The sequence below is a fragment of the Porites lutea genome, chromosome 10 (assembly GCF_958299795.1).
Source record: "Porites lutea chromosome 10, jaPorLute2.1, whole genome shotgun sequence".
In the NCBI taxonomy this organism is placed as follows: domain Eukaryota; kingdom Metazoa; phylum Cnidaria; class Anthozoa; order Scleractinia; family Poritidae; genus Porites; species Porites lutea.
In genome coordinates, this window is record NC_133210.1 from 27,078,678 (window position 1) to 27,091,507 (window position 12,830).

The 12,830-nt window shown below is 39.2% G+C and overlaps 1 protein-coding gene across 1 annotated transcript in view; it reads right to left on the minus strand.

The window, feature by feature from the left end:
• LOC140949727 (multiple epidermal growth factor-like domains protein 8) overlaps window positions 1–9,514 on the minus strand; it is a 48,982-nt gene extending 39,468 nt beyond the window's left edge. Inside the window, exons 1-3 of the mRNA XM_073398865.1 lie at window positions 8,944–9,514; window positions 6,382–6,545; window positions 4,753–4,965 (exon numbers count right to left, since the gene is read on the minus strand). Coding sequence (XP_073254966.1) covers window positions 4,753–4,965; window positions 6,382–6,545; window positions 8,944–9,112 — 546 coding nt within the window. The 5' untranslated portion in view covers window positions 9,113–9,514. The remainder of the gene's footprint in view (window positions 1–4,752; window positions 4,966–6,381; window positions 6,546–8,943) is intronic.
• Between the last annotated feature and the right edge of the window lie 3,316 nt (window positions 9,515–12,830).

Consider the following 12,830-nt stretch of genomic DNA (forward strand, 5'->3'; position numbering starts at 1 on the left):
GCTTATGGGGTCGTGCGATTTTGAAAAATAGTATCCGCGATCGCAGCGAGATTTAGTAAAGTCAAATCCGTGATTTTTTTATGTCAGGACTACGATCCCGGTTTGGTAATCGCGATCGCAGGGGGCATTGTACTTACTGCGAAGCGGTGATGGCGATCGCGGTGCGATTTAGTTAAGTTGTAATCGGCGATCTTCGAGTGCCATATTGCTCTCGATCGTGGTTCAGTAATCGCGATCGCCAGGTGGTGATCACGATCAATTCTAATTAAGTTCTCGTCCGCAATCTCAGTGCCATTATCGCGAAGGAGATAACCGAGGATCACAGTTATCGTCGCGATTTCTGTTATAAGTCAGTCGTATGGTTATTATTCTTTTTGAGCTCTCACGTCTTTTACGCCCCGTTTAGTCTGGTTTTTAGCTCGTCTTGTTATTCCTTATCGCTCGTGACTCGTTAGTTGTTTTTTTATAACTGGTTATATTTAATTTGGTGTTATCAGGGACCGCCTTTCCCGTTTGTTATGGGCCGTAATTCGCACTGCGTTTGCCTTTGCACCCTTTTTTACCACACGTTAGTTGATTCACACAGTGCATTGACTCTAAGGTTTCATAATGAAAGAACTTAATATTTTCGTTATTGCTTTGGAAAACTAATCGAGGCTAGTATGCATCCTTTGGCTTACTAACAGGCTTTCTAACTTTCCAGATGGCTTTCAAACTACCGGGTATTTAGCCTGTGCGAAAACGTACTCGTGAGTCTCGAATGTTTCTAAGTGTCGAAACGGCGTCGACTCTCAGGCTCTATGCCCAAGAAACCACAACCGCTCTACTGCTAAGCCATTCCTGTTTTCCTAATCCCTTGGTAATTCTAATCGAAGATATAATACTTTCAAACGATTATATTTAGAAAAAAGGATTTTGAAGAAAATCAAAAAAACATTCTTGCTGCCGTGCAGCTTAGACCCTTCCCGGCTGCCGGGCATATTATTTTATTTTTGTAGTCCATTATGTTGTTCTTCAAAACTTGCGATTGTGAAAATTATTAGGGCAGGCAAAATAGTAATAATATTATGATAAAACACTGGAAAGTTAAGTAACTAAAAGACTACAGAAATATATCAATATCGGGAGGTCGAACATTCGGAAAAACTATATATAAGCTTATAATAACAGTCATTTTCAGTTTGTTAGAACTTTATCGGTTTCTAGAGAAGGCACGGTTTTCCTTGTGTTTTTGACCAGAGTTACATTAGCAAAAAGCTAGGAAACCTTTTCTCGCTCACCTCTAATTGAGTCATTTTAAGCCCAAGGATGAATTTCTGTTACGCTCCAGGCCTTAAGCTGCTGTATATAAGGTTGTAATCAACATGATTTTTACTTAATGGTCCTTAATAACAGAAATGAATCCTGCATGTACGTGACGGTTTAATCCAGAGTAATGGGGTGTGATCCATTCAACCAAAATTCCAACCGGTCCGACCGGGAAAATTGGTCCACCTCAAAAGGTGGACCCGTTTTTTCGAAACTTTTCCGGTTGGACCAAACCGATCCATTGAGTTTTGGACCGAAATATTCCGGAATTGGTTGAATGGATCGCGCCCTTGGGGACTGGATTCCAAAATCCGATTTCCCGCCACTGCGACGCGGGTGGCCAAGATTCAAGGCTGACGCGTACCTTGAAAAAAAAAATTGCTCTCCATTTCACTTGTCATGCAATTGGCAATGGCCGTTTATTGCTGTTTAAACACTGGAAAATTTTTATTAATGATTCTTTTGACATGTTCAAAGTTCAAACAAAGAAACGTATTTAAAAAGGTAAGTCTACTCACTTCTTATTATCACTCAGTTTAATTTTAAACTAATTAAGGTCAAGCTTGATATTCATTCCATGTTGTCGATTTTATACTTTCCGGCACTTTTCATAGTTTATAACACAATTAAGTTTAGCATTTTATTAGGCTTCTCAAACAAACAAAAGCTAAAAAAATTCGAACTACCTTTTAATAGTTTGAGAAAGCAAAACTTCTGATTTTGGAGCCTTTGTTTTTTTAGCTCATTTTTTTTATATCCTTCGAGGGGTGTAAGTCTTAAGCTACTTGAGCTAGACAACTCAGTGATTTGTCTTGATTTGAATATATCAATACTCTGATTTCGGGGATAACTCTCTTGGTTAACTGGTTAAATTTCTCAACAGGAAAACCGCTCTGGACGTATTGTGGGGCATAAACATGGCAATATACCAAGAGCCATGATGGCCTCTTGAATATTCTGCAGCAACAATTAATCTGGCAAAGACAACAGTTGTGAGTACTCAGTTTGTACATTATGTAAATTTCAAAGTTAACGTTTAGGCTGAAGACAAAACATGTGGGACGTCACATTAAATTGGCTTAATACTGTAAAGAAGTATGGAGAATTTCAGTGAGAATATTTAAGCACGGTAAATGAACATGAAACATATCATTAGCGTGAGGAAAAAAGAAAAATATTTTTATCCCTAATAGGATGAACCTATCTGAAGACATGGACAAGTGGATCAAAAGAAAAGAAACCAATGCATATAGGCGGTTTCATTATCTCAATACTTCAGGATATAAACGTTTTACTCTGCTCACACTTAGCTAAAAATAAAAAACACGATTCAGTGAACTCTCACATAAGATCTTTCTTTTGAAAATTCATTCCCTATTTAGACCCGTTTAAGTTGAAAATTTAGCTTTATCTTGACATGATTTATACTACCCTGCTTGCAGACTGAGTAGCTTCGATCTTTCCTAGATAAGTTCGGATAAGTTTCGGCCCGTTTTAAGTTGTGATGTACGTAATTTTCGGGAAGAAAATAAGGTTAAACTACAAACGAAACTTTCCGATTTTTTATTGATCTGTTTGCCTTCTTAAGCTCGATTGTCGTAGGTGAATTTTGTTCTGTTATTTTTGCTTTTTTTATGGCGCCTTAATTTACTTGGATGTAATTTTAGTACAGGTATATGCAATTAAGTGTTAAGAAGGCTAATTTTTGGTGTACACGGCGTACAAGAAATGTTCTTTCGACTTGCAAAAAAAAAAAAATTCGGTCGACTGGTTGAATTTTAAAACCAAAGTTTAGATAATATTCGAAAGTAAATTTTGCGTACTATGTCCTTGGTCCGGCCAAACTAGCCAAATAGTGATTGAAAAGGGAAAGCCTGTTTGAAAATTTCCCAGTAACACTGCACTTTATTTATTAAGCAGTGATATAGAAGGCCATAAAATGAAACTTATTTTTCATTTGGGAGCTGTAGCATTTAGCAAAGTCAAAAAACTTGGCAAGCAATGGGCCTAACAAGGAAAACATTACTCTGCACCTCCTGCACGTGCATTATGACGCACGCTTTTCGGTCGCGGCATGACTTAGACAACATTTTCTGATGGGAAGTTTTTCTTGAGGACGTAAACAAGCGACGACAAATATTTTTTTTTGCCTCTAAACTTTGATTGAATTCATTTAAAATGGTGGCAATAGACCTTTTCACGGTTTAGTTTCTTCGAGAGACCAAACATTAGCTCTTTACACAGAAATCTCAGTTTGGTTTCGAATTTTAAGTGAGCAGCCTATAAAAAATATACAGGAATTTAGATCAGATGGTGCTTGGAAGGTTTCTTTTTACGCACTTTTGATGTCGGCTTCCAATTAAAGTGGCCAAAGTGGCCGGAACCACTGGCCGGACCAGGGGCCTTCAAACGGAGCTGTCATTTTCTATGATGCACGATTTTCGGCAAAGCTCAGAAGCTCTCCGTTTGTCACAAGGTAGTAAAATGTTACTGCAACTTTCAGGACAAATTTCAGCTCACTGCTCTTCTTGTGAGATAAGAAATACTCATTAATGTCTTTTTCGTCCGGACCGTGATCGCAACGAGAAATCCGGCCAAAAACCATCTGCGATCGATGACAGCGATCACGGCGCGATCGCTCCAATCGCGCCGCGAACTTCGGCCAAAAACGCTAAGCGATCGACAACAGCGATCGCTGAGCGATCACTGCCATCTCGCCGCGAACTTCGGCCAAAAACGCTAAGCGATTAATGACAGCGATCGCGGCGCGATCGCTCTCATCGCGCCGCGAATCCGGCCAAAAACGCTAAGCGATTGATGACCGCGATTGCCTCAGCGATCGCTCTCATCGCGCCGCGAAATCCGGCCAAAAACGCTAAGCGATTGATGACAGCGATCACTGAGCGATCGCTCTTATCGCGCCGCGAAATCCGGCCAAAAACACTAAGCGATCGAAGACAGCGATCGCTCTTATCGCGCCGCGAAATCCGGCCAAAAACGCTAAGCGATTGATGACAGCGATCGCGCCGCGATCGCTCTCATCGCGCCGCGAATAACACAGCGATCGCGCCGCGAAATCCGGCCAAAAACGCTACGCGATTTTGACAGCGATCGCTAATAAATTTTTACAAGGGAATACACTTAATTCTTTCTTAAAAGGACAACTCTAGAAAATGGCCTGCTGATAGATTTCAAACCCCATCAGAAGGCCTGTTATAGCACTGTTGGTAAACCCTACTTCACTCACTAATATGTTCTGTTCACCACTACATTGCCAATGGCTGAAATGGTGTACAACTGTACTACATGCCAGTTGGGTAAAATTAAACCATTAAGACATAAAAGAAACCCTGTAATTATCACACGAGAAATCAGTGACTAAAATAATTTTTAACAACTGAAATAGTCTGAAATGTACAACAATAAATGAACTTTTTAACTTACAAAATTACACTGGCCACGTCCTTGGTTTATAGAACAAAGGGAGGGGCAGCCATCCAAATCACAAGCTTTACCACGATGTGATTTATCACACTGACAGAAGCCATCTACACAAATACCATTCCCAGAACAACTTTGGGTGCAATTCTCTATAGTGTAGTTAGCAACAAATCCCTTTAGAGAATAATTAGTGTCACTATAAAGATTGATAAGCATCTGCGAAAGAAGGGGAAAAAATGATAAGTTAAACAATGATTTCGACTTTTCATACAATGTACTGTAAAAACTATGGTAGAAATAAGAATTATTTTAACTTAAAATATTTCCCTTCCCTTCATTTATTTTTTTCTTTTAACTTGGCTGCCTGGATTAGCAATTGCTATTTTGCAGGCCAGTCTATTGTGAAAACCATTTTTAATAAATAAAGTTGAAGTTGAAGTTGATCAACTCCAGGGCCCAGTTGTTCCAAGACTTATTAGCACAGACGCAGGGTTAAATTTTAATCCGGGTTTCTTTTTCTTTCATAAACAGTTTCTCGGATAATTTTCTCTAGTTTTTGGGAGCATCCAATCACCAAATCGTAGAAAAAAAATATTCAAATAATTTGAATATTTTATTATAAGCTTTCACATCTGAATTCAAATTTTGCACTTACCCTGGGTTTTTTAACTCAGCTTTGAACAACCCGGCCCTGAGGGTGTTTCTTGGCGTTGTGGAAACCATTGTTTTTTTTTGGGTGGGCATTGTTCAACTTCTTTTCATCCAATCTTTTGTTTTACATCATCTAATGATCACCCAGGAGGAGTGAGGTGCTTTAGAAATTTTGGGTGGGGATGCGCTGTGGAGACCCTGGGACCCTTAGCCTAGACCACACCCAGTTTAGGTCTACTTGCCAAAAATTAGCATTCCAGGGAAAATTGTCTTTGAGATATTAGCCCAGTTATGCTCTGATGACTCCACACAAATCCTTCTAAATTTTACTCAGTTCATAATATTAGGAACCGAGTCAAATTTAGAAGGACTTGAATGGAGTCATCGGAGCAAAACATGACTAGTATCTCTGAGATAATTTGCCCCACAATGCTAGTTTTTGGTAAGTAGGCCTTTCAGATGTTGTTCTTTCAATTAAGTATCCCAACAAATCCCATAATTTCAAAAATTTAATTTTCATGATGTCATCACTTTAAACTTAACACTTGTTTGTTTTAAAACTCTATACTAGACTGAACATTCAAAATCCCTCTCTTTTCTAAATGTGGAGCTACCATATTAATTCATCTATCGCCACTTTTTTTGCTATTAAAATGAGTTGCAGGTAACACAAGAATGATGTGTATGCTCTTTTACTTTCCTTTCAATTTAATCGTTTAAGCAAAGCACCAACATGCAGGATGTATGTACAAATTCTCCAAACTGATCTCAAGGCATTTCCTTAAAGAATGAGTTGAGAGAATTTGATAAAAGATCAAGGCATTTTCTCTTTGGTGATTATTTTATTAGTTCTCACAACCTAATCTCTTGACAATGTATGGATATCATTAGGAGAAAATTGATGATGGTCACTATTATTGGGACTTAAAGGGCGTACAAGGGTTGAATCAGATATACTTGGCAGTGTTGAAGGAATCTTACCTGTCCTGAATGAGCAACAACTGTTCCTGGCAAAGTATTTCCACTGAAAGCTCCAATCAGAGGAGAAAGGTACGAGCCGCCATCATAAATAAACAAGTAATCAAAAGAACATTCTGTTCCAAATTCAATGAAAGTTATTGTTATAGAAACATTGGGGTATGAACCTGCAAAGAAAATAAAAGACAGGGTTATAAAAAGTGCAACAAATAAAAACTATACAAGTAATGCCTGATCTAGTTATATCAGTTCCCGATGCAAACAAACCTATAAATTTCAAAGCTTTTGTTTCAAGTTGGCCATTGTGTGGAGATACAGCAGGGCTGTATGATCACCAAATTGACTACCACCACTGCTCTATAAAGTCCCCTTCTCTATAACTTGCCCATTTTAGGGGAAGAAAGTTATTTTACCCCTCTCTCTAATGGCCACCAATCTATAAAATTTTTAACCTTACAATCACGTAAATAATTCCACAATCTAGTACCAATTTTTCAACAATCTAGTTCTTCTTCGTAACAGCACTATGTCTCACTTTATGGTTCCTTATAACTATGAATGGTTCCGTGACTGGGCAAGATGTGGCCAATCCTGCATACTGACTGGTTATCCGAACAGGCAGATAGGCCCATCTCACCCGCTCACAATGTCCTAGTTTTTCCCACTGGAACAGATTTTGTTTGACAATGTTTGTTTGATTCTCAACATATACAAGCAGGCATTTTGCAATGCTATTCTCCTGTTCAACAACAACAAAACACAAACACGCATCAAGACTGTGCCCATTGGCAAAGAAAAATTCAAGGGAGCCTATCAGTGATTTTGTTACCCCTGAGTCCTGCGTCCCTGACACATAAAAATCGCCAAAGACGCAAAATAATTTGTGCATATGTCCAGTAGGACACACAGATTGATTGATCGATCGGAAGATGTTTTTAGTAGAATATCCTGTTTGTGTGATTTCTGTGGTTGTTCTTGTGGCTGTTGTTAAACGAGGCTTACGCCTTTCAGTCTTTGATCTGCTTTACAATAAAAGGACTACTGGTATATTTCTATTTCAATAAACTGTAATACAGAGTTTTGAAGTTTATCTTCAGATTAACTGTGGTTAAAAAAGGCCCAGGGACTGACTGGTTTTCTGAACTGGGACTCATAATTTTCCACAACATCAGTCCCAGGACTCACCTTAACTATTTGTAACAAAATCACTGGCCTATAAGTGCTCTTAAATTCGGAAATCCAGGGTGCCCAAGATATGCTTTTTTATGAAAAAGCTTTGTCAGAACTGACTGGCCTGGCCGTTCCTGTGGTAATGTGAATTTAACTTGTCATCAAAATTATCCAGCTAGATCAGTCATTTCCTAAATAGTACGCACAAAGGAAATCCTTTTTCATCAAAAACTCTTGGAAAAAGCCTATTTCATTTTCATTTGACCAGTCTGGCCATGGTCTGGCCAGCCAGTTCTCACTTTTGGAGGGTGCTTTTAGTCACTCAAGAGAAAAAGTAAGTTACCAGTGGCTCCCCAGGGCAATGGTAGAGCACAGCCTTGATGTAAACAACATCAATGATTTAAATTTCTTTACTCATTGCACATTGATCTTTTCACTCTTAGAACATTAAAACTTGTGGCTTGACCCAGCCACTTAACAATTCTAGGAAATTGGCCATGTACAGCTTTCCCTAGTTATGATACTCTTTATGACAATAAATTTTAGTTGAAATAAATGTTGCTTTATAACTAGAACATCTGCACGCAACACTTCATCTTTCCCTCAGGAACCACGAATTGAGTTTTCTATTTAACTTGTTCAAAGCTTTCATGACACTCAACAATAGCTTTCAAAGCCAACTCTAATGATTTTTCATTGTTGATGATTTAAAAACTGGTAAATAATAACCTTCACTCTAATAAAAACTGGATCATGCAATATTCAAAGGGCACTTAGTAACTGATCCCCAAAATACCATAATTTAAATGTCTTTTTCAACTCACCGGTAATTTCAGTCTCAGACAAAATCTACTCGGTCTGTACACAGATTGAATCCAGTTTGTTACCAGATCAGTCAATATTTGTGTACAAAGCCATGGAGATACTGATTGCCCAATATTTATTTCCCCAATAATGTGTTTATGTTCAATTACTTCCCTAGAACTCAAAAATACTAAATTTAAGCTGAAGAAGACATCTTACATAATGTACCTATAGCCCCCAAAATAAACACCTGAATTGTGTTCCACACCATAGAAAACTGTTTGCAGCTGAGATAGACAGAATGATTCCATCACCCGTACAATCACTACAAATCGACAGCTTAGTGAAACGTTAATTAATTAGGCGATAACGTTCGTTTACTTTAATAATGAACTATCGATAGAACAGTTACAACTGGACATTGCTTCCCAATGTAGATGTATGAAGAAAGAAAACTTTTTTTTTACGGGTTCACTCGAAGATTATCCAAGCGGGAACAAACTCCAGTTGCAATTGTAAGTGTAAGCGATTCTTTATGTGACACAAGCTTAGCAATGCAGAACACGACAGAGCACGCTATGAATTACTCACCATTTATCAGCCATTCACACGTTGTGTTGTCTGGATAATTACTGGGTCCATCAGAAATAGTTCCCTGTAAATCAGTTAAAACAGTCCTTCCACCGCATCTAGCTTCAGAAACTGTTAGACAAGTTAATGAGAATAAAACCAAACCGAACCACTTGTATACAACCGCCATATTTCTATCAGGTGGTCTTGCTATCAAATAACCAAATCTCGCGCACAAAGTATACAACGTTGCTAGCGAGTCCACAATGAGAAAACAGATACATATATTGCTTTTTCTAACTAAGGTAATCCGCTAACACAACAGTGGTAAAGACAGTCTGCAAACTAATTCTTCCAAAAAATTCCCGTCTTCCCAAGCGGATCAGAAGTCTCTCGGATTCCTGCTTCACGTTCAGCATATTTTCATTTCCAGTACGTGATCGAGTGCGTGAACCTTGGCCAACTTGGATCATCTTTTTACCAACATGATTTCCAGATTGAAAATCAAGGAAATAACCATTCACTACTCGCAAGATATCCACTACTCCATGTAAACACGAAAGCGGGTTCCAATCCTTGCTACAGTTATCACGTGATCAAACGACAACTGCCGCCCGTCTAGGGAGGGATTGGAGGGTTCGGGATGATGCAGCAAAAAATGCTATTCCACGCATCACCTTTCTATAACTAGAAAAACATTTCTTCCTTATGTGAACTGAGCTTATCACTAAACAAATGTCAAATTTATTGTGCTCTGGAAAATTCCAGCCAGCTAGCGTTTAAGAAAGCATATTTTAGCACCGGATAATGGGTCAGTTTGGGGTTATAGATTAGGTAAATAAACAACAGTAATAAGAAATACATTTGTTTTGTTGTTTACCACTTCGCATTTTTCATAATTTCAGTTTCAAATCCATCAAAATAAATAAAAAGGCCATTTCAGAGTTCCCCCGGGCCTCTGTATCAAAACGATGTTAAGCGCGCGGCCTTTTCATTGTCGTGTAAACTATACACTCATTTTCACAAGAAAGGTTGTGCACTTGGCCTCATTTTGGAAGTAGGGGTTTTTGGAAGTGGGAAGTGGCCTATGATGATAAATGATATAAGCTTGTAATTTTTGTCAGGATGCAGCTGTGCGCTTAAATTGAGCTCACATAAATTGACATTTAAACTGCAAAGGACCGCAAACGAAGCGCAAAACGTAGGATCTATTTAAAAGACCTGACCAGCAAAATCATACACTGAGTAGACACACTGAATTCTGCAAAGCTGATCGTAATACGTGAAAGTTAACTTTGAAAAAAAATCAACATGACACCGAAAGAACCAAAAATAGAGCGTGGTCGTAGCCGTAGACAGCTGTTTCGCCCACATAAAGTTTGTTTTGCATCTTATGACGGGGTTTCTTATTCCTCTTTGAGCCTTAGTACTATCTTTCTTATTGAACTTTTCCCTTTATTGTTGTTTTCTGTCAGCAGAGTTTAAGCTTCACCTATACTAGCCTGATTCTCAGACGTCCGAGGTCGTTCGCGGTCCCTTTCGCTTCCCTAGGGAAGCGAAAGGGACCGCGAACGACCTCGGACGTCTGAGAATCAGGCTACACCTATACGGCAAACAGCAAAAGTCAGATTCAAGCTAAGAATTTCTAATACAGAAAATGAACAGATAAAAGCGGCTCAAAATAATTCTTACAGATGAAAAATTCCGTGAAACACCAATTTATGTTTAGAAATAATTAACAGTAAACGAAAAGTTAAGGGAAAGCTTGGTCACGTGGTACAAATTCGAGTTTGCCGTTTGGCGTAAAGGTGGTGCTTTAACCTCTCTAATATCATATGCATAGCCATATGCGAAACTTGGAGCAAAAAATGACCGCTAGTAACATCCTGTGATCACAAACAATAAGATTCCATTAGAACTGAAGGCTATCCATTTTAAGTGAGCCTAGACGCACGAAATTATGGTACTAATGAGAGATATATTTAGTAAAACGGCTCATTAAAGGAGCTGTGTCATGAAATTCAGCCAAATTAGGAAATTACAAAATGTCCGTTAAATTAAGAGAAACATAAAATTAACCGCTTAAAACTTTAAAGGAAGGTTAACATAACATAACAGAAACAACAAATGTCACGGATGGGCAAAACTGAAGAAGATTGAAACGGATTGAAATTAGGATTTTTGAAAACTGTTCAGCCTAACAGTTTTTCAAAGTTGATCCCTGCTGCTTGCAACTTCAAAAATAATGCTCAGGACACATATTTGTTTTTTCTCGGGTCTCTGATTTTGTCATTTACATGTAATTTCTTTGCTTCATTTAAGTTCCATAGCGATTGAGGGCGAGTAATTGGCAAAATTAAACAAAATGAACTGGACTGCCGTGACACAGCCCCTTTAAGTCTCTGACAGAAAATACTTTGCGCGTGCGCACAAAATTGGAACACGTGCTACTAACGTCACAATGAAAAAAAATATATAAAAAGGGAAACTTTTCTTTGGGTTGACTTACGTTCATCTCAAAAATGGGGATCTGTCAATCCGTTATTTGTTCAGAAAAAAATGATGCTGTTGAGATTCACAAAAGACAAAACGCGTTGAGAATGAAGGAAGCTGCTGAAAGCGCCCCAAATGTGTCCAATAGTGTGGAATTGATTGACATTGAATCAAGGGAGAAGTCGCCATCAGAAGTATCTTCTTCCTCAACTTTATCAGAAAACGATAGAAATATCGCTCTGCCGCAAGAAGAGCTCGATGCTTTAAAAATATGCGGGACACCATGGCCGCCGGGTAGAGACAACGATGTGGTGGAGCCCAAAGTTTGTCAGATAAAATTTTCTTTTGCTCCAACTGAGGAGCGTCAATTGGAGGAAGACAACAAGAAAGTTGGGAGCAAATCACCACCAAAGGAATCAAGTCCACCGGAACCTTCGCCTGTGCGTCACTTCGGCTATTCAGGGCCACCGCCCCGCCCCCAGCCGTGGAAAGAAGTGTACTTGACCATGATCAAACCCAAAGAAAAACAAGCTGATGAAAGCATGAGGGCGAAAGGGCTAAGGAACCGCGACAGGAAGAAGATTAATAGACAAGACCAGATCCGCGCCTTAAGAAAACAACTCGCCCTGAAGATCAGTTCAATCAAGAGAAGGTCGAGTTATATTCGGCGCCACAATACTCCTGAGGAACAAGGCAAGATGGGCGTGGCCGACTGTGGCATGGATGATAGCGATGAGAGTAGCTTCGAGAGTGCAAGTCCTGCAAGCACTACATCATCTTCTACTGCGTCAGATAGTTCTTCTATAACATCTGATGACAGCTTTGAATTTGAAGAATCATGCATTAGTCACTACAACAGAGGGGATGATGAATCTTCTGTGAAAAACGCTCACCGAAAAATGCTGCCTAATGCCAACATTGACCATACTCAAAAGGGTGTCGGAAAGTCATGGAGAATGTTGGCACAAAAGCACAACAAGGTCTTTCCAATGTAAGGCCTGTCTAAACTGCGATTCATTACGAGAGATTTTGGATGCGATTTTGTGACTTTTTCTTAGCGATTTTTTTTTAATGTTTATGCAATGGTTAACGTAACACGCTCCTTGTGTAAACTAGCCTGCGAGCAAGCTCTCCAAGGATGGCGAGCGAAACCATCCGCAAAAGAACGCGCGAGCGAGAGCGAAGCACTCGCGTCTCCTTTCCTGTGTGACTTTCGCGTGAACTCTTGCGACTCTCCCAAATGGAGAGCTTGCTCGCAGGCTAGTTGTAAACTAATGTTCGTCGAGAGATGTTTTTGGAAACTCTTGCGAAGAAACTCGCTGATAAATCACCTCAAAGGTAGAAATCGGACATGAGCAAGGCAACACGCGTTTCGCAGAACTACGTATTGCGTAACCGAGTGTTATCTGCGAAAA